The following is a 24346-nucleotide window of genomic DNA, read 5'->3' as shown; positions in this document are numbered from 1 at the left end:
GCCCAATGGGTGAAAATTTTTTTTCAAGTTTTTCAGGTTTCCAGAGGCAGATATATAATTTTCAGTTGGCACACTTCTTTCTTTCCAATTAATCTTTCATCCCAACTATAACTACAAAAATGGCTGACGGTGTTTTCCAAGGTGCTATCGGTATCGATTTAGGTACTACCTACTCATGTGTTGCTACATTCGACTCTGCAGTTGAAATCATTGCCAACGAACAAGGTAACAGAGTTACCCCATCCTTCGTCGCTTTCACTAACGAAGAAAGATTAATTGGTGATGCTGCCAAGAACCAGGCCGCTTTGAACCCAAAGAACACTGTTTTCGACGCTAAGCGTTTGATCGGTCGTGCCTTCGATGATGAATCCGTTCAAAAGGACATCAAGTCTTGGCCATTCAAGGTCATTGACTCCAACGGAAACCCTCAAATCGAAGTCGAATACCTCGAGGAAACCAAGACTTTCTCCCCTCAAGAGATCTCCTCCATGGTTTTGACCAAGATGAAGGAAATTGCTGAGGCCAAGATCGGTAAGAAGGTCGAGAAGGCTGTCGTCACCGTCCCAGCTTACTTCAACGACGCTCAAAGACAAGCCACCAAGGATGCTGGTGCCATTGCCGGTTTGAACGTCTTGAGAATCATTAACGAGCCAACCGCCGCCGCCATTGCTTACGGTCTTGGTGCTGGTAAGTCCGAGAAGGAGAGACACGTTCTTATCTTCGACTTGGGTGGAGGAACTTTCGACGTTTCTTTGTTGAACATCACTGGAGGTGTTTTCACTGTCAAGGCCACTGCTGGTGACACTCACTTGGGTGGTCAAGATTTCGACACCAACTTGTTGGAACACTTCAAGAAGGAGTTCCAAAAGAAGACCGGTTTGGACATCTCCGAGGATGCCAGAGCCCTCAGAAGATTGAGAACTGCCTGTGAGCGTGCTAAGAGATCCCTTTCCTCTGGTACCCAAACCACCGTTGAGATCGACTCCTTGTTCGACGGTGAAGACTTCTCTGCTAACATCACCAGAGCTAGATTCGAAGACATTAACTCTGCTCTCTTCAAGTCCACCTTGGACCCAGTTGAGCAAGTCTTGAAGGACGCTAAGATCGCCAAGTCCGCTGTTGACGAGGTTGTCCTTGTTGGTGGTTCCACCAGAATTCCAAAGGTCCAGAAGTTGTTGTCCGACTTCTTCGACGGTAAGCAATTAGAGAAGTCTATCAACCCAGATGAGGCTGTTGCTTACGGTGCCGCCGTCCAAGGTGCTATCTTGACCGGTCAATCCACCTCCGAGGACACCAAGGACTTGTTGTTGTTGGATGTCATCCCATTGTCTTTGGGTGTTGCCATGCAAGGTAACGTTTTCGCTCCAGTCGTCCCAAGAAACACCACCGTCCCAACCATCAAGAGAAGAACTTTCACCACCGTTGCTGACCACCAAACCACCGTTCAATTCCCAGTTTACCAGGGTGAGCGTGTCAACTGTTCCGAGAACACCTTGTTGGGTGAGTTCGACTTGAAGAACATCCCACCAATGCAAGCCGGTGAGCCAGTCTTGGAAGCTATCTTCGAAGTCGACGCCAACGGTATCTTGAAGGTCACCGCCGTCGAGAAGTCCACTGGTCGTTCCGCTAACATCACCATCTCTAACTCCATCGGTAGATTGTCTTCTGACGAAATCGAGAAGATGATTGAGGATGCTGAGAAGTTCAAGTCCTCTGACGACGCTTTCGCCAAGAGACACGAGCACAAGCAGAAGTTGGAAGCTTACGTTGCCTCCGTTGAGTCCACCGTCACCGACCCAGTTCTTTCTGCTAAGTTGAAGAAATCCGCCAAGGACAGAATCGAGACTGCCTTGTCTGATGCTTTGCAAACCCTTGAAATCGAAGACGCTTCCGCCGACGATTTCAGAAAGGCCGAATTGGCCTTGAAGCGTGCCGTCACCAAAGGTATGTCCACCCGTTAAGTGTAACTAAATATTAATAATCTTCTGTATATTTTCATTCTTGTTTATTATTCTTCCTGGGTCCCAATAAATAACTTTAGCTTTTGAGAGGTTGTAATTGATATTGTTTAATGATCATGATATGTCAACACTATTATTGAAGATATAGGATTATTATCCTTTTGTTTGAATGCTTACTATACATGAATTAATAAATGCTAATGACTGTTATCTATTTATAAACCTGTAGTTTATTTGGTTTCCTCCTCTTCATCCTCATCATCGTCCTCGTCTATAATATAGTTACCCAACTTATCCATCTTTAACTTCTTTCCTCCGCTGGATAAAGCGTCTATTATTCTTTCATTCTCTTCCTCGAGATCTTTCTCTTCATCATCGCTGGCAAATACATCATTAATATCTTCTTCCTCATCCTCATCGTCATCATCGTCCTCGTCATCTTCTACATCCTCAGCACTAAAATCGGAAAGTCCATCGTCCTCTTCGTCTTCATTAGGATCGTTGATTCTCATTTTCATCACGGCCTTCTCCAAGTCCTTGTCTTCTCTCACTCCCGTCATCTTCTTGGCATATCCCGATGCCTTGACCTCGACGTCCAAGCTCTTGATTCTATTGACATCACGGTTGAAATTTGGGTAAGCATACTTGTATCCTTCTCCGTAACCTTCGGTGTCAAACATAGTAGGATCATGACTTGGTTTGTATCTGAACTTCTTCTCGAAGAATGCACGGATACCCTCCACATCTCTGTCAAAGTATTGTTTAGCATCCGTGTGTTCAATAGAGACACACTGGGGGAAATCAATGACAACGAAATCAAACTCGTGCTTGGCCGCGTCTTCCTTGTCTCTTATTATAATGTTAAACTCGTTAAAATCACAATGGATTAATCCATGGTTGGCCAACTTGACGATAAAGTTCATTAAATCAGAGTACAATCTCTTGTAGTCATTATGTTTACGCAACTGCTTCATTGGAATACCCCTGATCCATTCCATCAACACGCAATGTCTTGAATAGTCATATGGAATTGGGACAGCAAAGTCATTTTTATGCAAAATCTCCATGAACTCATATTCTTTATTTGCAGCTAACCGAGAAAGGTACATCCAGCCCGAGGACTGGTTATTTCTCAAGTAGTCACGGTTATTTTTAACCGTCTTAAACGATGTCCTACCCAATCTGTGGATTTTCAACACCTTTTGGGCACCTTTAGGGTCGCTGACGGAGTAGATATCCGATTCTTTACCAACACCTATTTGGGATCCCACAGAATAGACTGTATTTCTATTGAGCATGGATTTGAGGGCCAAATAGTCGTATCCGTTGTATGTCAATCTGAAACCGTCGTACTTGGCATTACGTAACCTCGAGATCAATTTCAACTTGGCCAAGTCTCCAATAGCCCTATTCGTTCCAGAAGGAGATTTCATTCCTCCCATCGAATGGATCATCTCAGTAGGCACCAATTCATGGTTTCTGGACCCAATTTCCACCGCTTGAAGTACTTTAAAATCGTCCGAGGTAAGATACCTCATATGCGACGTATCGAGCTTCATCTTTACCGTCTCCTATATATTACTATCACCAATCACTTGTCCTTCAACTGACCTCTTCTTGTCTTCTTCTTTCATCATATAAAAACCATTAAAGTCAGCACCAATTTTTTTCAATGCATCTCGATGGGTCCTGTATGTTGCCATACAAAGACATGCGTCATTCCTGCAGATGAATTTTTCACTTTGTAGCGCGCAACTTTGTGGAGAAGGTACCCATAAGATGCTATAATGTAATCACCATGGATATATATGGGTCAAAGACGGTAGAAGTGACATCTATGGACGTGGGCGTGGGTGAACATGCCTCCTCGGAAAAGGGCTAGAAAAAGACTCGGGAAAAGAAGTCGAAAAGCGGCCAATTTGGCATATAATGGTGACGGTCCGAGGCCCAAACGGGCTAAGAAGAATGACAATTTGTCTTATGAAGATAACTTGAGAAGAATTGGAGGTTCAACCAATGACATAACCTATATCGATACAATCTCACTCGTACCAAGCTATCCATGGTATACTATGCATCCGCTCCCAGCAGCGATTCCCAAAGGAACGGAATCTCGAGGTTCTCGTGTCTCCAAATTGAGCACAATATGCGTAAAGGCTATAGCTCAAGAAGTCGATGAGATCGATGAACACGATTTAGAGGAAATACCGTCCCAATGGGCCATGGCAATATGGAAAATGGTATTAAAGTTCCAGAAAGACTCATTTCGGAATTTCATCATCTTTTCATCACTATTGGGGCAAGATCCTAACTTCAGATGTCATCTCTCTGGCGGTCTGTTTGGTTTGACAACTTCTCCCTTGCAGACGCTCAGTAGTAATAGAAACATAACAACTACACTCTTGTCACTAGGAGGATATCACAATTACGATGAAAAGGTAGAGAAGAAACTGCGACATCGATTCGAGAACTTGTTTGCCAATGTCAATGCCAAAGACGTAGTACAGAAGATAAATAGGATGTCCTACAGACCACTAGTCTTTTTAGACCTTTCCAAGGCAGAAAATATGGTTCTGACGCTTGACATCATGATGTACTTGAATATTGCAAATTTGACTGGTTTAAACCTTTCCAACTCGAAAGTTGTAGATGACCAATTAATTTACAATATTGGCCTGAAGATCAAGCATGGACAATTACAGCTGTTGAAGGTTTTAGGGCTCAGTGGCTGTCCTGGGGTGACGGAAAAGGCCATACGAAGCTTATTGGATCTTTCTAAGGACCCCACTATCTTTACCAGTCTTCTATATATTGAAACAGAGGCGAGTCCCACGAAATCGGGGATTCGTGACAAACCTTCTCGTGACAGATATCTTGATGGTACCAATTGGTTACTGTTGGAAGATCGTTCCAGCAAGAAGCTTTTAGAACTTGCTAGGCAACCAATTGGTACGAAGTTAGCACAGCTATACACTTCTTATCCTAGTAGAGTGTGTACGTCCGTTAAGTACGACCTGAATGCCATGCTATCTACACAGCCTGAGGAGGTGACATCTTTAAAGGAAACCCTAAAATTGGATATAATGATATATGGAGAGAGCTACTCACAAGCAGATTTCGAAGCAGACAAAATTCGGAAACTAACTTCAAGCTGGGCAGAACGAAGAGCCACAAGATTGGTCCAGGGCGAGACGGTCAACTTCAAGACAGCAATAATGATTAACCACCAGTACAAGCCAGCTTCTTCTACGTCGACAACTATAGGAAAACCGAAGAATGGGACCGCAAGAAGGCGTCCCACTATTAAAGCCGATGCAAAGAGCTTTTTTGGTGGTCTGGAAGCATAAGCAAGGTCAAGAGAAATCGAAGAGAGCATTTGGAAGATAAGCTACAATGGATATACTCATAGTTGTCTTGATATGTACATAACTGTAAAGATACAATAATCACAACCTCTTTATACTACTCGTATAATTTGAACTAATATACACTATAATGCAATACTACAAATGAATTGAAAATGCCAGAATTTTAAGGAGATTTTAAACGTCTCTCTTCCAAAGTAAGTCTTTCAAGATGTTTGCCGAATTCTTATTTGGACTTCCCTGACTGCTAAGCGCATTGGCTAAGGATATAGGGGCATTAGAATCAACCCCAGGAGATGGGCTGGCATATATAGACTGGAAGCCATCACTAGGAGGGGCTGGACTAGTCTCTGAAGTCTTCTTTCCATTCAACAAAGCCAACAAGCTCTGGCCGTGAGGGTTGCTGAATTTATGCTCAGCTGGCTGAGGAGGTGGCGATGTCAAGTGAGTCTGCTTTTTGTTTTCAGCAAATAAGTCATTCAATGTGTCACCAGGTTTCAAGATTCTGATACGGTTCTTCTTGGGCTCGGTATCTTGCTTAGCTTCCTGGAAGAAGTCTCTTGGAGTAGAGAACGACTTTTCAGACAAGTCAGCAGAAGCAGGGACAAAAGGATCAGAGAACTCGTCGAGTAAATGATCTACATCCTCCTCGTCACTAGCTATATCAAAATTACGGAAAGAAGTCTTTCCCAATAATTGGTTATCCGAGGCTCCAAAATCCTCAAAATCCTCAAAATCCTCAAAATTATCAAATGTATCAACAGGATTCGAGATAGGTTGCTGGTCATGAAATTGGTTGGTAGGCTGTATAAATGCTGTTTGAGTCTGAGCTCGTGGAGCGACATTCTTATTAATAAGTCCAAGTAACTCATTGGATGCGTTCTGAACTGGTGGTTGTACCTGTGGAGATTTTTGTCCATTAAGCATTCCCAATATATCAATGGAAGCACCCTGTGCTGGACTATCAACCTTCCCATTTGCAGTTGGTGCAACATTTTTATGAAGAAGATTCAACAAACCATTGGTCGATTGAGCGTCCACTTTGGGAGAAGCTTGGACTGGCTTCTTGTTAAGGAGACCCAATAACTCATTGGAAGAAGTATGATCAACCTCAATTGTATGCAACTTCTTCTTATTGAGTAAACCTAAAAGCTCTTGCGATGAGGTGACAGGAGGCTTAACAGACTCTGATGTTTGCGGCACTGAAACATCTTCTTTAGGCGCTCTTTTCAAGAGACTAAGAAGTTCATTGGAAGAAGAGGTCTTATTCGTACCAGTTGGGGTGGTTGCTGTGGTTTCTTTCTTTAAAAGTCCAAGAAGCTCGTTAGAAGTTGATCTAGGTGCTCCGTTGGCTCCTGTACTCTCTTGTGTTTTGTTCGACTTGCCCAAGAGACTGAGCAATTCGGCAGAGTCTTTGCTCTTGCCGCCACTTGGAGGAGCATCTGCTGGGCGTTTCAAGAGGGTGAGCTTCTTTCCTGGAGCCGGATTGGCTGCAAATCCATGGCTTCCGCTCAGCCTGATGGATTCTTCCAATTCATTAGATGCTTGGTGTGTGCTTCCCAAGAAACCTGCACTGTTTGAAACAGAGCTGGTGTTGGCAGTATGTTCTTGAGATTTTACTTCGGGCTTGCTACTCTTTTTATTGAGTATATCCAAAAGACTGTCTTCCGTCTGTGGTTCTTGCTTGTGGTTTATAATATCTAACAAGGACTGTGGCGTGCTGCTGGATTCTTTATTCTTTTTGCCCACTAAGCTGAGCAAATTCTGGGCCTTTGAACGGTTGCTCTCGGTCTCAGAAGCCTTTAATGAAGGATCTTTAATCTCATCATCTGCCTTCTTGGACGATTTGGTGTTTAAAATCGATAAAAACTCTTTGGAGTTCACCAGAGTAGACTTGGTGATAGCAGATGGCTTTTGAAATGACTGGGGATTAGGCTGTTGAAGTTGGTATTGAGGTTCTTGATGATTTTGCCTTTCAGGCGAGGCTATTGTCTGGAAAGGAAGAGGAAGAGGAGTCATAATCGGAGGAGGTACAGACCCCCCTGGATAGTAACCATGTGGATTGTAGAATGGGTACATGGGTTGCGAACCAGGACCAGGTGCAAAGTATGGAATCTGGTTCTGTAAATGTTGTGGAAGTGCAAATTGGATGTACTTCTGCATCTGCTGCTCGCTATTTTGATTCTGTTGAGGGATCTGAGCAGGTATTACTATGTTGTCTTGTCCATTTTGAGTGGGATTGACATTGACCTTCTGGAGGATATTCAAGAGCTCTCTTCCAGCATCTACATTCTTGTCTTCCTGTTGGTTTAATCCAAGCAATGCCTTTAATCTGATTTCTGCCTTGAGCATCAATTCCTCTTCATCAACCACTCCTCTAGTTTTGTTGATCCAGCCAATGATTGGCTTTATGACTGTACTTACGATAAAGTACTGATTAGGTGTTTTATTAATCTTCTTCTGTAAAGACTTGATGTCATGCCATTGAATTTTGGCGATTTCATTCCTGGCCATTGGCTGGAATTCGTAGTCTTCTGGCACGTTCCTTACGAGGTATATCTTGTAATTTTTTCCCTTAATGGTTCTTTCCACCACGTCATTCTCGTTGATGAGATCCTTGGCACTGAAACCGGTTTCTTCTTCCACTTCTCTGACGGCACAGTCGATATCTGACTCATCCTTGGAGATCTTTCCTCTTGGAAACGACCATGTATTAGATTCAGTTCCCTTCACCAATACCACTTTGGACAACTCCTTGTTGAACAAGGCCACACCTCGCACGGGAATGGTCGATTTATACTTTCCGAAGCGAGCAAGGGCGTCCGAGGGATCTCCCCATTTCCATATCAATGGACACTTCTCTAGAAGCTTACTACAGAACGATTTCATCTTCATAGACGGTAATGCTGGGTTAAGTACACGGAGAAAATCGGTGTAAAACCATTGAGCTTCTTCTACATGGAAGAACACTCTCTCAAGCGACGAAAGATCCTCTTCGGGGCAATTGACCACGAACCTAACCAAGAGATCTTCGAGAACTCGATCCACTGGCTGGTTGGCCAAGCCGTCTCGCAAGTTAACGGACATCGTGGGTATTTTATATCTTCACGGGCTGGCTGATGCGTGAAAGTCGGTAGAACTGTTAATGTGCTTGTTCTCTTTGCAATGAGCCTAGTATAGTACAGTTTACTTCAAATTTATGTATCTAACTTTATAGAAATCATTCAGGTTTCTTCTTCAAAACCATTTCTTCATTTGCTGGAAAGCACCCAATTGGTGGAGATCCGGGTAACCCTGCCATTTTTGGTGTGCTGCATATAGTGTTGATTTGTGTTGCGGCATGGGTGTAAACTAGCTATGCAGAAAAGTTGTAATTGAAGTGGTGGAAAAGAGGTGAAAATTGGATAGGTTATTATGATAGGTGAAAAGGTTGCGCAGGATGCTTGAAATTGGGATTTCTCATGAAATCCGTCCTCTTTGGTACATGGTTAAAAGTGGTGATATAAGTGGTTTGCATATAAGACGTGTGGGTTTAGTGAATGTTGGTACGGCATATAGACTCGGGAACAGATTTGCAGCCTTTTTGATAGCAGTGGTGGTGGTGGTGGATAGCAGTTCAGTTAGTGGTGGTGGTGAAATAGTTATGGGAGAAGAGTGATTGGAGGTAAGTTGAAACGGGGGATTTTGTTTACGGAGTATGGTGAAAAATGGAGAAGTGCAAGGGTATGTCGTTGGATGCTGTGTTCTGCCAGAAATGGATATTTGTGGGTGAGTTTATCACCTTATCGGAAAATGAAAGATACATAAACTGGCATGTGGATCTTATACGAGTAGTAGTCTTGATTTGAGGCTGTTTCCAGAATTATTGGTTGTTAGCATCAGACGAGAGATAAGATGTAATTTCAATTTAATAAAAAAGATTATGCCGGCTTATGACATCAGTCGAATTCCAATAAAAATCCTATTCAAAAAAAAAAATACATTACGGGACCAACTCAAATTCAAGAATTCTTTGGAGATGGCTTTTCTTTGACGTTGTAAAAGAGAAAATGTAACAATTACCCTGAAGCGAGCCACCCATAACCATGACTATTAACAACACCAATGAAATGGTTAATGGTATAGCTCAAAATATAAGATATATAATGAAGAGTCCCTCAGAAATTCAATTTCACGTTGAATGGGCACCGACATTTTGACAAAACCTCATACCTCATACCTCATAGACCCGATATCATCCTCCCCTACCAACCCAACACTTCCTTCCTACCCTCTCCAAGCTTCTTCTATCAACCCGATCCGAAATCCTGCACACACTTCCCCAATATGCTTCGTGAAAAGTATCACCAAGTCTTTCTTGAATATATGGTTTAGTCTTTTTGTTGTATTACTTTTATTTCATTGCTGTAAACGATAATGAATAGACTAGCCGCGAGGAGATTTACTCAATCGGCGTCGCTATTAAATGGGAAAAGTCCTCGTTTTGTAACTACTCTTAAGGAGGCATCCAAGCCTGCGTTGGAGAAGTCTCGACCAATAACCAAACCTATTGGTTTGGATTCTCCTATACTTTTAAACCACAAGATCGGCGATACATATTCGTTGACCAACATAAAAGAGGAATTGTTTAGCTCCGAAGCAAAGGAGAGAAGACAGAAGAAATTAGACTACGAAATCAAGCACTCACCCTTCTACGAAACAAAGTCGTTTAGAAATACAAATGGTAAAATCTTCACTCCGCCTATCTCATTCTTCAAGAAAGATAAGGCCAAGTACTTCCCGGATTTTATACTGACCACTCTTGACGGACAGCAGAGGAGCCTTTACGAGATTTTGACGGGAAAAGTCAGCATTGTAAGATTATACTCTACAGTTTCTGGAGAGCAATGTAGTCATACATACTTTAAGGAAGAAGGCAAAGACTTCGCTGGTGGAGACTACACAGAATTTCAGAGTAAATATCCAAAGGGACAAATTATTGATATAAATATTCCACAGAACTGGATGAAGGGTTTCTTTTTGGGCCTTTCCAAGTCCAGTATCAAGAAGACAATTGCCCCAGAAAGACATGGAAAGTACTTCATTCTTCCTGATCATATCTTCCAGTACGACGTGCGTGAAAAGTTATATTGTGACAACATGTGCTCTGGATATATCTACTTGTTGGACCACAACGGTAAGATTAGGTGGGCGACTAGTGGGTATTCCAATGAAGAAGAGCTGGCTTTGATGTGGAAATGTGTCAAGGGCTTGGAGAAGGAGTTAAATGCTCTTTCGACCTGATCATGTAAATAAACTTGTAATATAGATCCCCTAAGTGAAAACATGTGAAAAGAAACGTAGACGTAGAGAATTATTTAAGAAACCATAGGGAGGGAGAGATGATGGTGTTGTTAAGAGCCTCACAGCAGATATATCTTTTTGTGTTCTGGCTATACAAGGAAGGATAAAAGGAAGGCCAACTACTAACAATAGCATTGCTGTTCAAAACTATGCCAATAAGGTTAAATATTATTACCCGTCGCTCTAACTCGCTAGTAACTAAGTAATAGCAATTAGTTAGGAGGGGGTACTACTTGCCCCAGCTTACTACAAAATCAAAAAAAAAATCAACAAACTACTCCCACTCAACGTTCCTCGAAACTTAAAACCCTTTCAAACAAAAGCTCACCGCACACCACACCGAAGTACCTTAATATCTCTTTGGGTACCTTCAAAAGAGGGCCTTTGGTAACAACTGAATTTGCAGCTATTGGATCTTGCCATGTTACCCGGATCATTCTCAGGCACGTGACTAAAATTTTCATTCTTCTTCGCTTGTTAAAATATGTTTCTAATGATTATCTATACTACAGTAGTGCTTCCAAACACATCATCTTAGGAGACAAAATTGTATGTATAGCACCATGAACATTGGTCTCGTGGAAACTCATTATTATGATGAACTTTCAATTGGGAATCTCTCTGACAATCCAAAATAAAACCCATGGAGAAAACCTTATTAATTGTTATCTGACATACGTTGAGTTGGCCGAGGCGAATGAATTTCTACGCATCAAATTCTAACATAGAAAATAGTGAATAATAGTATTCTTTTGGACCATATAGTCATATAGCTCAATTAGACTACTCATAGAGAACTGCTTTACCCACGTAGTGCCATAGTGCCATATCTTGTATTGGCTATTGTAGATTCGATTCTGTAGATCGCTACCAGAACACCATTAGAATGCTCTGAGTACCCTGCTTTCGCATCGTCTCTTATAGTATTATTAGGGCTCCAGCCCTCCCTCACACAATGACCTTCGCACTCATAAATTTTCAGTCACGTGAATACTGAAATTTTTTTACCAAACGTTTGTATGGATTTTTCAGAGTGGTTTAATAAAAGTTTTTATGGAGATGTTCTTTTGGAATCAACAACGTCGAAACTAACAACCGTCAACATGTCTGCTCCAATCAACAAGGAAAAGGTCGAACAAGAAGTCGAAGCCATCCACAAGATCAGAATTACTTTGACCTCCACCAAGGTCAAGCAATTAGAATCTGTCTCTGCTAACATCATCAAGAATGCCGTCCAAAACGACATTATCAAGAAGGGTCCTGTTAGAATGCCAACCAAGGTCTTGAAGATCACCACCAGAAAGACTCCAAATGGTGAGGGTTCTAAGACTTGGGACGCTTACGAGATGAGAATCCACAAGAGAGTTATTGACTTGCAAGCCCCAGCTGCTACCGTCAAGAAGATCACTCAAATCACCATCGAGCCAGGTGTGGATGTTGAGGTCACCATCGCTGCTTAAGCGGTTGGTGTGGCTATATCATCGTATGGGTCGAGCCAATACTAGACGTTTATTTAATCTGTATCATTGAAGGGAGATATTAGAGAAGTGGTAAAATGGAGAGGTGATACTCATTTGTATGCAACGAATATACTAAGTATATTTGTAAGTGCATTGAATATTGAACAAGAGCGCAATCTCTTGCTCTGTAAGGGGACATTGTATCCAAGTGCTCTAGGCGTGCCGTATATTTTAGGTAATATACAGACGTTGTGGTGTTGCTATCAGGATTTGGTATAATAATTCAAGTATAAGTTTTTAGACGGAAGGTTTGGTTTGTATAAATTATCATTTAATACATTTGTCGGTTAATTCAAACAAAAATATTACTATTTTCGTAGAGTATAAGTGAGTTGACGAAACATGAATAGTGGTTTAACGTGTTCCAATATTGAGCTATATTTCACTTTATTGTAAAGAGCGTTAGCTGAGAATACTATAAGAATAATAGATAAGGTTATGTGGCGCTACCATACGCTATATCTGATTCCATAATCTTTCATTCTCTTGATTATCGGAGTATGAGGAGAACAACCGATCAACGGTAGGCCAATACTGTCATTTTCTTCTTTTGTTCGGTTGTACTAGCGTTTCCACAGCCACAGAATTATCCTCTTCAAGCTTCTCTAAAATTCTCGTACTTTACTTCCACGGTTCACTAGCTTTCTTCAAGATATGTATTTGCTTTCTTCACATGTTTTCGCAATCGCTTTGCATGCTCAGGGCCACCCTTCTTTGACTTATCGCCTGAATTACAGCTAATTTGTAAAGTGGTTCGATTTTTCAGTTGGAATACTGAAATGCACGATTACAATTCTACTCTGAAGACGAGCTTCTTTACAGACACCAACCAAATAAATGCCCGAACCGTCATCTCCGTATTCTCTTATCTACAACTTCACTCCTTTTCACAAGCCTTATCCCACGCCAGATCATATAAAATCCATATCACGTGATCCAGACCGGAAATGTCACCTATTCCTCTTCATCATTCCCAACCGTAAGGCTTTTAGCAACCTTTTTTGCTTGACGTACAGCAAACGAAGGGGGAGAACAAAGGATAACAGCTGTACAATTCGTTTGGTCTGAGTTTTCCAGCAATTGTACGAGCCTGCAGCCTCCTTTTAACTCGCTTCTCCTAAAAAATGACAATGGATAATGTGAATCCCGTACCTTTTTACTTCGTAAGTCTTAATAGGAGCACAGCAGCTCTTTCTCAGCCTCTTTCTTTATAATTCTGAAATATGACATAAGAAGAGTTTGTGAAATCTCCATCGCAGAATTTGTCCGTCTGTCTATTTGAGATAGTCTCTCTCTATTGTAAGTAGACTACATTCGTGTAGTCATATATTCTCTCGTCAATGTCATCGAGAATGTACACTCACTGAAGAAAAAAATGGCTCAGCTTCCTCTCCATTTACATATACGTCTACGCATCTACATGTACATCTACTATCCATGTACATCTACTATCCATGTACATTTACTATCCATGTACTTCTACTTGTACCCTCCATCACATAACTCAATCGCATACCTCCATACCAACTCTCGCAGTGACACCATTACTCCATCCTCCCAATAACTCCATCCTCCATTCTCCATACTTCCATACTCCATACTTCCATACTCCACCTTTCCTCTACACACAGTCTTCTTTCTCACTCTCTCACTCTCACTCTCCTTCCCTCACTCTCCTTCCCTTCCTCACTCACTTTTCCTCTCCACATCACGTGCACAACCTCTCCTCCGGCTCCCCCGTTTCTTTTTTACGAATGAGGTTTCATCGAATTCCTCACTACAACTGATAATTATTACTAGTGATAATGATGGTTGTTTCTCAGAAACTGAATTAATCCTCACGTTTGTTCTCGGCGCTAGTCTTCTAAGTAGGACCAATAGTAGCCCCCATCGCGACTCGACACCTCAGCCCGTTTCCAGCAGCCATGGTGTACGTTCTTGCCGTCAGGCCTCGGCTTCTCTATGTTACCAACAAGCAGCTCCAGAACCTCAACAAGAGGATGCTAACCACCGCAGCATCGTCGTCCAAATCGGCGCTTGTGGGCAGAGCGAAGTTGGCCAAATTCAACAAGCAATGTATGGTCCGCAACGGAACCAGTTCTACGAGCCAATCGAGGTCCGCTTCGACCAGTAGGTCTACTGGCAATGGTAATTCTGCTAGCAGTGCTGCCAACGCTTCATCATACAGAAGGAATAGCAATACAAACCATGGAAATGGCAGTTCGAACGGAGCCAACTCCACATATAAGACAAGAAACGTTGCTCTTGTCTCTGGCATTATCATTGTCGGCTCCTATATCACATTCAATCTGTCCAATTACTACAATCTAGACACATTGCCATCGCTGAATGGAGTCAACGGCAGCAATGGTTCCACCACTGCCAGATTGCTCACGTCATCGCCCACCTCCGCTGACGACAAGAAGTACTTTTCTACTCTGACATCGTCAATGCATCAGAAGAACTCCATCTCTCACCAACAGCATAAGGAAGGAGTGTTCTTGCTCAATGAGGAACAAGTGTCGACCAAATTGAGACAATTCGAAGAATCCTACTTTGTAAATAGAGGAAAAGGTGTGACAAGATACGATATTTGTCAGTTACCATCGAATTCTCCCATAGAGGACGACAGAGCAGAGGAAATAGTACAAGTGCCTATTCTTCAGGATAATAACATCAAGGCATCCACGGACTGGATGTTCTTTGGTGTATTTGACGGTCATGGAGGTTGGACAACCAGTAGCAAGCTCAGAGATCAATTGATTTCCTATATCATCAGTGAACTTGGAACTATATTCAAACCTGCCAACGAAGATAATTTAAGGTACGTCCCTAATAGTGCTACTATCGACCAGGCCATTAAGAACGGGTTCTTGAAATTGGACCATGAGTTAGTGAATAAGAACATCGAGAAGCTTTTGAACGACAACAATAAGGCCAAAGCTGCAGAGCTTCTCATGCCTGCATTATCTGGATCATGTGCATTGCTCTCGTTCTACGACACTAATAGCAACATGTTAAAGGTTGCCGTTACAGGAGACTCCAGAGCAATCCTTGGATCGTACAAGGACAACCAGTGGACCGTCAAACAACTAAGTATTGATCAAACGGGATCGAATCCTACTGAAGTTGCCCGTATTATCAGTGAACATCCAGACGAATCCAAGGTGATCAGAAATGGTCGTGTTTTGGGCAGTTTAGAGCCTACTAGAGCATTTGGAGATTGTCGTTACAAGTTGCCTGCTTCGATCCAGGAACGTATATACAAGCAATTCTTTGGAAAGAGACTTCCAAACCATCTCCAATCACCTCCATATGTCACTGCAGAGCCAGTTATTACCACTACCAAAATCAACCCTGAAAATAACGACTTCCTTGTTATGGCATCAGATGGACTCTACGAGATGCTCACCAACGAAGAAATTGTCGGATTGGTAGTCAAATGGATGGAAAAGGAGAAAATGATCAAGCCACAGAAGTCCTTTTGGGATATTTTTGGGTCTACAGAGAACAAACTTCCAGAAGTCAATGACGTCACTAACGATAAGTCTTCCAAGAAGCCGATCCGTAAGACCAAAGGATCTACGGGAGCTTTCCTCTTGGAGGATAGAAATGTGTCGACTCACTTGATAAGAAATGCATTGTCCAATGGAGGATCTAAGGAGCAAACTTCCATGCTTATTTCCATCCCCAACCCTGTATCTAGACGTTATAGAGATGACTTGACCGTCACAGTGGTATTCTTCGGGAAAGATCCACGCGGGGTGGACGAAGCAGGTAGGCTCGAGATCAATGGGGATGCCACTGCTGGAGGACAGGGAGCAGCCAAACCCAAATTGTAGTCATTATTAGAAATGCAAGAGGCCGCGTACCTTAGGTCGTAGCTGATTCTATTTATACATCGTTAATATAGTAGCGAGATAAGCGAAAGAGATATGGTTAGATGTAGTTAGACGAGTGTAGGTGGAAATTGAGAGTGTAGCATTCACTTAATAGAACTGTAACCCCGTTGGAGAGAAGAATAGCGAACAAGTCGAAGAAGAATTAAGTCAAAGTTGAGATCTACCTCCTTTTACACAAGAGGATCAAAACTTACTATTACAAGGTTCTAATACAAGGAAAATTTCTCTATTCTGGTCCAATTCCCTTATGTTTTATTGCTCATTCTACCTAATTGCCCCCATCACTGACAACAATCAATACTTCTATCATCGTCTAGTGGGAGAATTATTTCGCAGCAATTGGGATCTCTCGCTAAAATTTAGTGAGGCTAATTCCCCCGCTTGCTGAGCGTTCTGTCCCCCACACCCCGTCAGAAGAATTAGATTTCTTCTGTTACCGACGGCCATTTCTCGGTAAATTTTAAATGTATCTTGCTCTGCTCTCGGTGAGAAAAGTGGTGCCTTACCTGGTCTTTTATCGATAGCTTCTTTGCCAATGTCTTGAAAAAATCAGAATTTAATTGACATTACGACTCGGTCAGTTCATTATCGTTTGTGTTTGTATACACTTGCATTCTATTCACAAACAATTTTCACGTGTGTAAATCAATATGAAAACCTATCATCGTACATAGCTGCTTCTCTATCTCATATCTCGTCATGATCTCACGCCATAAAATCATATAAGTTCACCCTTCTCCGTCTACTAATGTTGTTATGGTGCTGTTCTAGGTGCTACTGCTGGTGCTAATGGTGTTATTGCTGGTACTCCTCTTATTGCTGGTACTCCTGCTATTGGTGTTATTGAAAGCTTCCAATTTATTTCTTTATTTCTTTGGCCCCGTCCCCTGCACAATTCCTCTTCCCCACTATTTATGCTTCTCATGTTGAATCTTCTTGGCTTTTACTCCTCCCTGAGTATGTGTATTTCTCGTTTTATTCAATGCCATTGTCTCGCTAGTTACTATGTCTCTCTCTCTCTCTCTCTCTTTCACTGTAACTTCTTTGTTCTAAAACTCTTTAACGCTAAAGAACTCTAACTCTAAAGAACTCTCTCTCGCTTCACAACGTGAGATCTCACACTCACACTCACACTCATTCACTAACCCACCATTTCCTGGACAGTGCTTCTTTCTTGTCACTTCTCCCTGTCTCATGACTATTTCACTTGTCACTGGTCACTGCCACTTTCCCTTCTTACTGTCACTGTTACTGTTACTACTTACTTCCCGCACCCTCGCTAATTCTTCCTTCTACTATTTACCACTTATACATAGATATCGCTTATTCCTCGCTCGTGCTACACTCACTCGGTACACACCCCATCAAACTGGTTTCTCTCTGTCGGCCTGACCCGAGGTTCTTTGTTCTTTTCCCCATACTTTCTGATCCTTTCTGATTATCCAGTGTCATTGATTTGCTGTGCGAGTACATTTGTCGTAGTGTCTCTCTTTGTAAAGTGTCTCACTCTGTGAGTATCTCGTTCCTGTTTTCTTCTTCTTTCTTCTTCTGAACCGTTCTTTGTATCGTACTGTCGGCTTCCTGTGGGGAATCTGTTTTAACTGAACATTTTGAACATTTGAACTTTTCACTTATCACTTTTCACTGTTCACTTTTCATTTGACTCAACTTTGATTTCATTTTCATTTGAATTTTTATTTCCTTTGATTTTTAATATCATTTTTCACTTTCTTTTGCTTCATTATCTTCACTGCCACTTGCTCTTTTACCGATCAATAGCCGTTGACTGAATAATCAAAGTATTTACAGTGAATCATTCAAATATCACACAACTATATAACAGTACTCAGTGGTATTCAGTACTTTACCCGCTATAGACAATCAGATCCAGTATCTATAATCTACCATCTTTTTCATTAACACAAGAAAGTGACCTGTCACAATATCAATTTAATAATCACTCAGATATCCACTTCACAACACAATGTCCGATATCAAAGAAACCATAGCCCAAGATAAGACTCCGGCTCCAGTGGAGATCAACTGCGTGGAAACCCCTTCAGCAACTGCTACTACAACCAAGTCTGTTGATGCAGTCAAACCAGCTGAGCCAGTCAAAGCAACTGAGCCAACCGAAGCCAAAGTTGCTGCTCCAGTCGTTCCATCATCCAAAGATGACGACTTGGATGACTTAGACGATCTTTTGGATGACTTCGCTGACGATGTGTTGAACAAACCTCCAGGATCTGGAATTGTCACCGATGCCGCTGGCTCTACCACTGGCAAGGAAGCAGCAAATGCTTCTGCTCCTAAGCCTGATGCTCCTCTTGACGACGAGTTCAAGAATAACATCGAGGAATTGATCAAAGACTTGAATATATCCGATCCAGAAACTAAGGATCAATTTGCCGACTTGGTCAAACAATTCGAATTGAACCACAGAGAAGAAGCCGAAGCTGAGGCAAAAAAGCCTTACAACTTCGAATATGTCATGAAGGAAACCATGGAACGTTTGAAGAAATCGGGTGATACTGTCGATGAAAAGATTAAGAACGATCCATCCAGTGCTAATCCAGAAGACATGTTGTCCCAATTATTAGCTGGCATGGGTGGAGCCGGTGAGGGTGGTGACATGGATATGTCTAAGTTATTGGTCGACATGTTAGAACAATTGTCTACCAAAGAAGTGTTATACGAGCCAATTAAGGACCTTAACTCTAAGCTTCCTGATTACTTGAAGGAGAAGAAGGGCGTGATATCGGATTTCCAGTATACTCAATACACTAAGCAATACGAGATCACTAGTGAGATCTTGGCTGTGTTCGATGCTCCAGGCTATTCTGACGACCAAAAAGATAAAAGAGAGAAGGTGAATACTTTATTGGAGTCGTTGCAAGAGATGGGCCAGCCACCATCTGAGTTAGTGGGTGAAGCTGGAGAAATTCCAGGTTTGGGCAGTCTTGGGGGTCTTGGAGGTGGAAAGAACGATCCATTTGCTTTCAACGACAAGGACCTCCCTGAAAATTTCGAGAAGGAATTAGAGGAGGGCTGCAAGCAGCAATAAACAGACTACTATGGTACAGCAGCTCGATGTTGCTGATTTCATTTGATTAGCTTATTTATACACATTACACATCGGATGGCCAAGTACAGCTTGCTCTTTAAAGTTTTGTTGAAGAATGAGTGTACTATCAAAAGCATGATATCGACTGAAATTCGATATAGTATTGATTTTTTGCCGATATGGTTATTCTGTAAAATCTCTATTTAATAATATTAATGTTATTCTAATCTTTCATGAGAAACAAGATGGAAATGTAAAATAGTTAACTGTGAATTCCATAACTGTTAAATGTGAATTCTACAACTTCCTTCTGGTCTAAATTATCGATAACTCCGATGACATAAACACATTCATTTGCAATCGTATCTAGATTGCAAAAGATCCCATGCCTCTCTCTGTCAAAAAGCACCCAATTCGGATCTCGTAATTGCAACTCTTTCTGGCCCCAGCAACACGGTAACCATAGCGAGGTATAGTTTTACCGAGGATATACTAACAATACACAGTAGAGGTGGGCCCACAGCTACCACAGATACTGTAATCCGTGGAAATTTACCTTCCCAATAAACAAATTAATTGTAAGAAACGTTGAACACTTCTTCGGTATTTTTGATTACCAAGGAACTTCGTTTTGTACTCTTGAACGGAATTAAAACCCAATTTAAATAACCCATTCCTACCCAACTAATCTCCTTTTGCAGCCTAATTAGCCCCAGTTTTTCTCTCTCCCAACATACCCATTTCTGCCCCTAAATCCTCAAATTTTTCTCGCCATTTTCTCACCTTTTTCTCACCTTTCTTACCACGAATTTACCCCTATGTTTTACCTACATTTCGCATATTTCCATGACTTTACTCGATTCCTATATTTTATAATGACTCGCGATGACTCCCCCTATTTTTTCTCGAACAACCGTTATTTTCTCGTCATGTTGACATTTGTTGCCGCGATGTTCTGTCACTATTTCCATTTTTCGCAGCTTAATTCGGCAGTACTCTGCCTCTTTATTTTAGCGACAGATTTCATTAGCAACAGAGGTTTTAACTTAAATAATCATACTACTGCTTCTTTCCCAGGTGTCGGTTGGTAGAAAGCTAATTGAAATACTTAACAAAGCTATAGATCGGTAAGAGGGTTAACTCCAAATATTATCATGTCTTCGCCCGAGTCACTGCTGCTGCTGCATTTGCACGGCCGAAGCCGTCACGGTTCCGTCATGGGCCAAATCCCAGGGCCTGATATCATGTCCCCAGCACTTTCAACAATGCCCACTACAAGACGGCTGAGAGCATTGTCAGACGCTAGAATTGTCGCCTTAAGAACAGAATCTCGTTCAGACTCGGATATTGCTAAAAAAATCGCTATTGCTTTCAGAGAATTGACCTATAGACATACCTGGATCATCCCGCTTTGGATCTTATTAGCGTCTTATTCATTGTACTTCTTGTCAGACCCAAACTCACTTCTGCACAGGGTATTGAAGAAGTTCGTGGTTCCATCGTATAAAATTCCAGGAACTGACCAGTATGGTAAGGGAAGAAACGATTTCTTCTTCGTGGCCTATTACGCCATCTTCTTCACGTTCTTACGTGAGTTCATGATGATCTGTGTTTTCAGGCCCATTGCCAAGTCAGTAGGTATCAAAAATGAAGGTAAGATCAAGAGATTCATGGAACAATGCTATGCCATATTCTACTACGGTATCTCGGGACCTCTTGGTTTGTGGATCATGCATGGCTTGCCACTTTGGTGGTTTGAAACCACTCCTTTCTACCTCGACTACCCTCATTATACCCACGACTTCTGGTTCAAGATCTATTACTTGGGACAGGCATCGTTTTGGTCACAACAGGCTCTTGTTATGATATTGCAGTTGGAAAAACCCCGCAAGGATTACCAGGCTTTGGTCCTCCATCACATCGTTACTATCGCCTTGATTTGGTGTTCGTATCGTTTTCATTTCACATGGATGGGCTTGGAAGTCTTCCTTACTATGGACATTTCTGATTTCTTCTTTGCTATTGCAAAGACTTCAAACTATTTAGACTCAGAATTTACTGGTCCTATTTTTGTCTTTTTTGTGATTTCATGGATCTACTTGAGGCACTGGGTCAACTTACGTATCTTGTGGTCTATTTTGACCGAGTTCCGTACAGTTGGTGCATGGGAACTCAACTGGGTCACCCAGCAGTACAAGTGTTACATCTCACAGCCAATCGTTTTCTTCTTGCTTGGTACATTACAGCTAATTAATCTTTACTGGTTGTACTTAATCTTACGAATCTTATGGAGATTCGTACAAGGCAGCGCTGCCAAGGACGATAGAAGTGATGATGAAGAGGAGTCCGAAGGGGAGACAGATGATGAAAGCAGCGAAGAAGAGACAAAGAAGTCTCGATAATCCAGTCTGGATAGACAGTTCAAAAAGGTTCTATTCTGTCGGAACGACGCCTAAACGTCGTATCTTAATAATTTATTCCTTCACACCATGTAAGCAGCTCGCCCATAGCTAATACCTAATCGCCCTCTATAGGTGCGAGCTCATTCTTAATAGTCTTTAATAATAGTAATTTAATAATTATATATATTGCTCCTTTGTAAAACTTTTCTATCCCTGACAATTTAACCCGATGGAGTCTAACTAATTGTCCTTATGCTATTTCTTCTATTTTGGTTATTACCTATGTGTTACATACTCAAGCCACTTCTGCCAGAAAACTCCTCGTAGTAATTAAGCATTTCTGGTGTAATTCCTCTCGAAATACCCTTCAAAGCATGTTCGAAATGTCTCTTCTCAACTTTAACAGCCTCTTTATCCTCCATTACTGCAGCGAGACCAGCCTCTTGGCACAACAATGCCACTTCGGCTCCAGAACATCCATCTGTCAACTCAGCGAGTCCTTTCAAGTCCACATCTTCATCAACAAGGTTGAATTTTTTACTTCCGTTTGTTAATATTTGCAATCTTGCCTCGTAATCAGGGGGAGCCACGTATATGTGTCGATCCAAACGACCAGGTCTCAATAAAGCTGGGTCAATTTCGGTTGGTTTATTGGTGGCTGCAACAATGACTACGCCTTTCAACTCCTCTACACCGTCAATCTCATTTAATAGCGAGGTTAAAACATGTTGAGAAGCGGAGGTGCTAGCAGAATCACGATCACCAGATATAGCATCTATTTCGTCAAAGAAAATGATAGAAGGAGATGCAGCTCTAGCTTTTCTGAAGATCTCACGGATGGTTCTTTCGGACTCTCCGACGTATTTGTTGAAAATCTCCGGCCCCTTGATAGCCAAGAAGTTTAATCCTGATTCAGTAGCCAATGCCTTGGCGGTCAATGTCTTAGAGCAGCCAGGAGGGCCATAAAGTAATACACCCTTCGGGGCCAGAACTCCCAAGGCTTTAAACGTTTGCGCAGCTTCAAGAGGCAATTGAACAACTTCTGTTAGCTTTTTCTTCAATTCGTGCTGGCCACCAATATCAGACCAGTAAACTTTTGGCATTTCCAAAAAGATTTCCCTCATAGCAGAAGGCCTGATATCTGGTAAAGCATGGAGTAAATCGTCAAGAGTTACCTTCAACAGGTCCTGTGGTATTCCTGACTTCAAGCCTCTGTTGATAGCCTTCATAACAGCCTCTCTGCATAAAGCCGTAAGATCTGCTCCAACATAACCATGAGTTTTTGCGGCAACATTAGTTATATCTTCTTTAGAGAGCTCGCATTTGGAAGTATTCATCTTTTCAAATTGCTTTAGCAAGATCTCGGTTCTTGCTTCAACATCGGGAATTCCTATCTCAACTTCCTGGTCAAATCTGCCAGGTCTTCTCAAAGCTGAATCAATCTGGTTTGGACGGTTCGTGGCACCAACCACTACTATTCTTCCTGTATCTCCCATACCATCCATCATGGTTAATAATGTTGCTACGACTCTGGACTCTGTCTCTCCACTATCGTCAGAGTTACGGCTGGGTACTAACGAGTCGATTTCATCCATAAAAATAATGGAAGGTTGATACTTTCTTGCTTCTATGAATATATCTCTTATGGCATTCTCCGTCTCTCCCAAGTACTTCGATACAATGGAAGGACCATTCACAGTAAGAATATGTGCATTTGTCTCATTAGCGACACATCTCAAAAGCATGGTTTTTCCAGTACCTGGTGGTCCATGCAAGAGTATACCACGAGGAGGAGAAATTCCAAAATCAGAGAAGAGCTTAGGATTCTGCAATGGTAATTCAACCGTAGATTGAAGTAATGCAATTTGTTTAGAAAGACCCCCCACTTGTGAGTAATTGAAAGTTTGGGGCAACTGAGGATATTTCGAACGCGATGGTATAGCTATAATGCTCTTTTGGATTGTAGTTTTGCCTCTTTGGAACAAATATGCTGGTGAAACTGTTTCTATCTGCCCAATTGAATCATCCAATTCATCTTGGCCATTGCTGATACTCAATTTCTTCAATGCTTCTTCTATTGACTCTTCTTCATTTATATCTGTTATAACAATCTCTGTCTGTACTTTCTCTTCAGAATCATTTGGTAATGCTACGGTTATTCTGAACCCTGGAAATATGATTCCAATGTCATCCAAGGTCTTTTGTATAGTCTTCGATGTCAGTTCTGCCAATTGATCGTCAGTATTATCTGGCACGAAAACTGATACAGATTTGGCATATTCTGGCTGTCTAGCATACTTGGTGAACTGTACACGATCTCCGAGGAGAATTCCACCCAAATTTCTTAAATTAGATGAAATTGTTATGACATTCTTGTCGATAATGTTATCATCGGAATGGATTGTGGCCACTACACCAGCTGCTCCGCTGTCAGATTTCGCAATAAACACAGTCTGGCCATTAGAGAACTCAAGAGCTTGAAATATTTCACTATTTACATAAGCTTTGATAGTGTTTTTAGGCGTACTACTCTGGTTTGGTCGTACGATGAATGCTTTTGGTATCTTGATTTTCTTTGATGTTGGTGCTTCCGCAGGAGTAGGCGTTCCTGCTTGCTTTTTTGATTTCGATGAAGTCAGTTTAGACGACATCTTTGTATCCAACAGTATTAGAGAACCAAGCAAACCTTAACCGACTTTATAACCACTGTTTAATGGTATTCAAACCCATATTTTACAGCTTCATTTAACATAAATTTATTGGAACTTTGAGATGGGAATCACATGATA

The 24346-nt window shown here is 41.7% G+C and overlaps 10 protein-coding genes across 10 annotated transcripts; 7 read left to right on the top strand and 3 right to left on the bottom strand. All coding sequences in view use genetic code 12, as the record gives it.

Moving 5' to 3' along the window:
* Positions 1–32: 32 nt before the first annotated feature.
* Positions 33–1961, top strand: SSB1 (Hsp70 family ATPase; the record flags this gene model as incomplete). The annotated part of the gene is made up of 1 exon (XM_064918658.1): positions 33–1961. Exon 1 carries the CDS (start codon positions 120–122, stop codon positions 1959–1961), a length of 1842 nt encoding a protein of 613 aa, XP_064771878.1. The 5' UTR covers positions 33–119.
* Positions 1854–3585, bottom strand: RIO2 (protein kinase). The gene has a single exon (XM_064921022.1). It carries the CDS (start codon positions 3518–3520, stop codon positions 2192–2194), a length of 1329 nt encoding a protein of 442 aa, XP_064771877.1. The 5' UTR covers positions 3521–3585; the 3' UTR covers positions 1854–2191.
* A 186-nt stretch (positions 3586–3771) lies between these two features.
* RJT20DRAFT_131215 (uncharacterized protein) lies at positions 3772–5464 on the top strand. The gene has a single exon (XM_064917957.1). It carries the CDS (start codon positions 3821–3823, stop codon positions 5306–5308), a length of 1488 nt encoding a protein of 495 aa, XP_064771876.1. The 5' UTR covers positions 3772–3820; the 3' UTR covers positions 5309–5464.
* Positions 5465–8527, bottom strand: DCP2 (decapping enzyme complex catalytic subunit). The gene has a single exon (XM_064917956.1). The coding sequence runs from the start codon at positions 8411–8413 to the stop codon at positions 5504–5506; it is 2910 nt and encodes a 969-aa protein (XP_064771875.1). The 5' UTR covers positions 8414–8527; the 3' UTR covers positions 5465–5503.
* A 1203-nt stretch (positions 8528–9730) lies between these two features.
* RJT20DRAFT_131213 (uncharacterized protein) lies at positions 9731–10655 on the top strand. Its single transcript, XM_064917955.1, has one exon. The coding sequence runs from the start codon at positions 9743–9745 to the stop codon at positions 10607–10609; it is 867 nt and encodes a 288-aa protein (XP_064771874.1). The 5' UTR covers positions 9731–9742; the 3' UTR covers positions 10610–10655.
* Positions 10656–11657: 1002 nt separating this feature from the next.
* On the top strand, positions 11658–12492 carry RPS20 (40S ribosomal protein uS10). Its single transcript, XM_064917954.1, has one exon. It carries the CDS (start codon positions 11689–11691, stop codon positions 12127–12129), a length of 441 nt encoding a protein of 146 aa, XP_064771873.1. The 5' UTR covers positions 11658–11688; the 3' UTR covers positions 12130–12492.
* Positions 12493–13993: 1501 nt separating this feature from the next.
* On the top strand, positions 13994–16122 carry PTC5 (type 2C protein phosphatase). Its single transcript, XM_064917953.1, has one exon. The coding sequence runs from the start codon at positions 14115–14117 to the stop codon at positions 16029–16031; it is 1917 nt and encodes a 638-aa protein (XP_064771872.1). The 5' UTR covers positions 13994–14114; the 3' UTR covers positions 16032–16122.
* Positions 16123–18075: 1953 nt separating this feature from the next.
* PEX19 (Pex19p) lies at positions 18076–19155 on the top strand (the record flags this gene model as incomplete). Its single annotated transcript, XM_064915626.1, has 1 exon — positions 18076–19155. The coding sequence occupies one exon, from the start codon at positions 18076–18078 to the stop codon at positions 19153–19155; it is 1080 nt and encodes a 359-aa protein (XP_064771871.1).
* An 848-nt stretch (positions 19156–20003) lies between these two features.
* Positions 20004–21735, top strand: RJT20DRAFT_63201 (TLC domain-containing protein). The gene has a single exon (XM_064921021.1). It carries the CDS (start codon positions 20310–20312, stop codon positions 21555–21557), a length of 1248 nt encoding a protein of 415 aa, XP_064771870.1. The 5' UTR covers positions 20004–20309; the 3' UTR covers positions 21558–21735.
* A 3-nt stretch (positions 21736–21738) lies between these two features.
* RJT20DRAFT_131206 (AAA family ATPase) lies at positions 21739–24258 on the bottom strand. Its single transcript, XM_064917952.1, has one exon. The coding sequence runs from the start codon at positions 24206–24208 to the stop codon at positions 21845–21847; it is 2364 nt and encodes a 787-aa protein (XP_064771869.1). The 5' UTR covers positions 24209–24258; the 3' UTR covers positions 21739–21844.
* Between the last annotated feature and the right edge of the window lie 88 nt (positions 24259–24346).

This window comes from Scheffersomyces xylosifermentans, assembly GCF_036884685.1.
Source record: "Scheffersomyces xylosifermentans strain CBS 12540 chromosome Unknown RJT20scaffold_8, whole genome shotgun sequence".
NCBI lineage: Eukaryota > Fungi > Ascomycota > Pichiomycetes > Serinales > Debaryomycetaceae > Scheffersomyces > Scheffersomyces xylosifermentans.
This window is presented reverse-complemented; position numbering and strand designations above follow the sequence as displayed.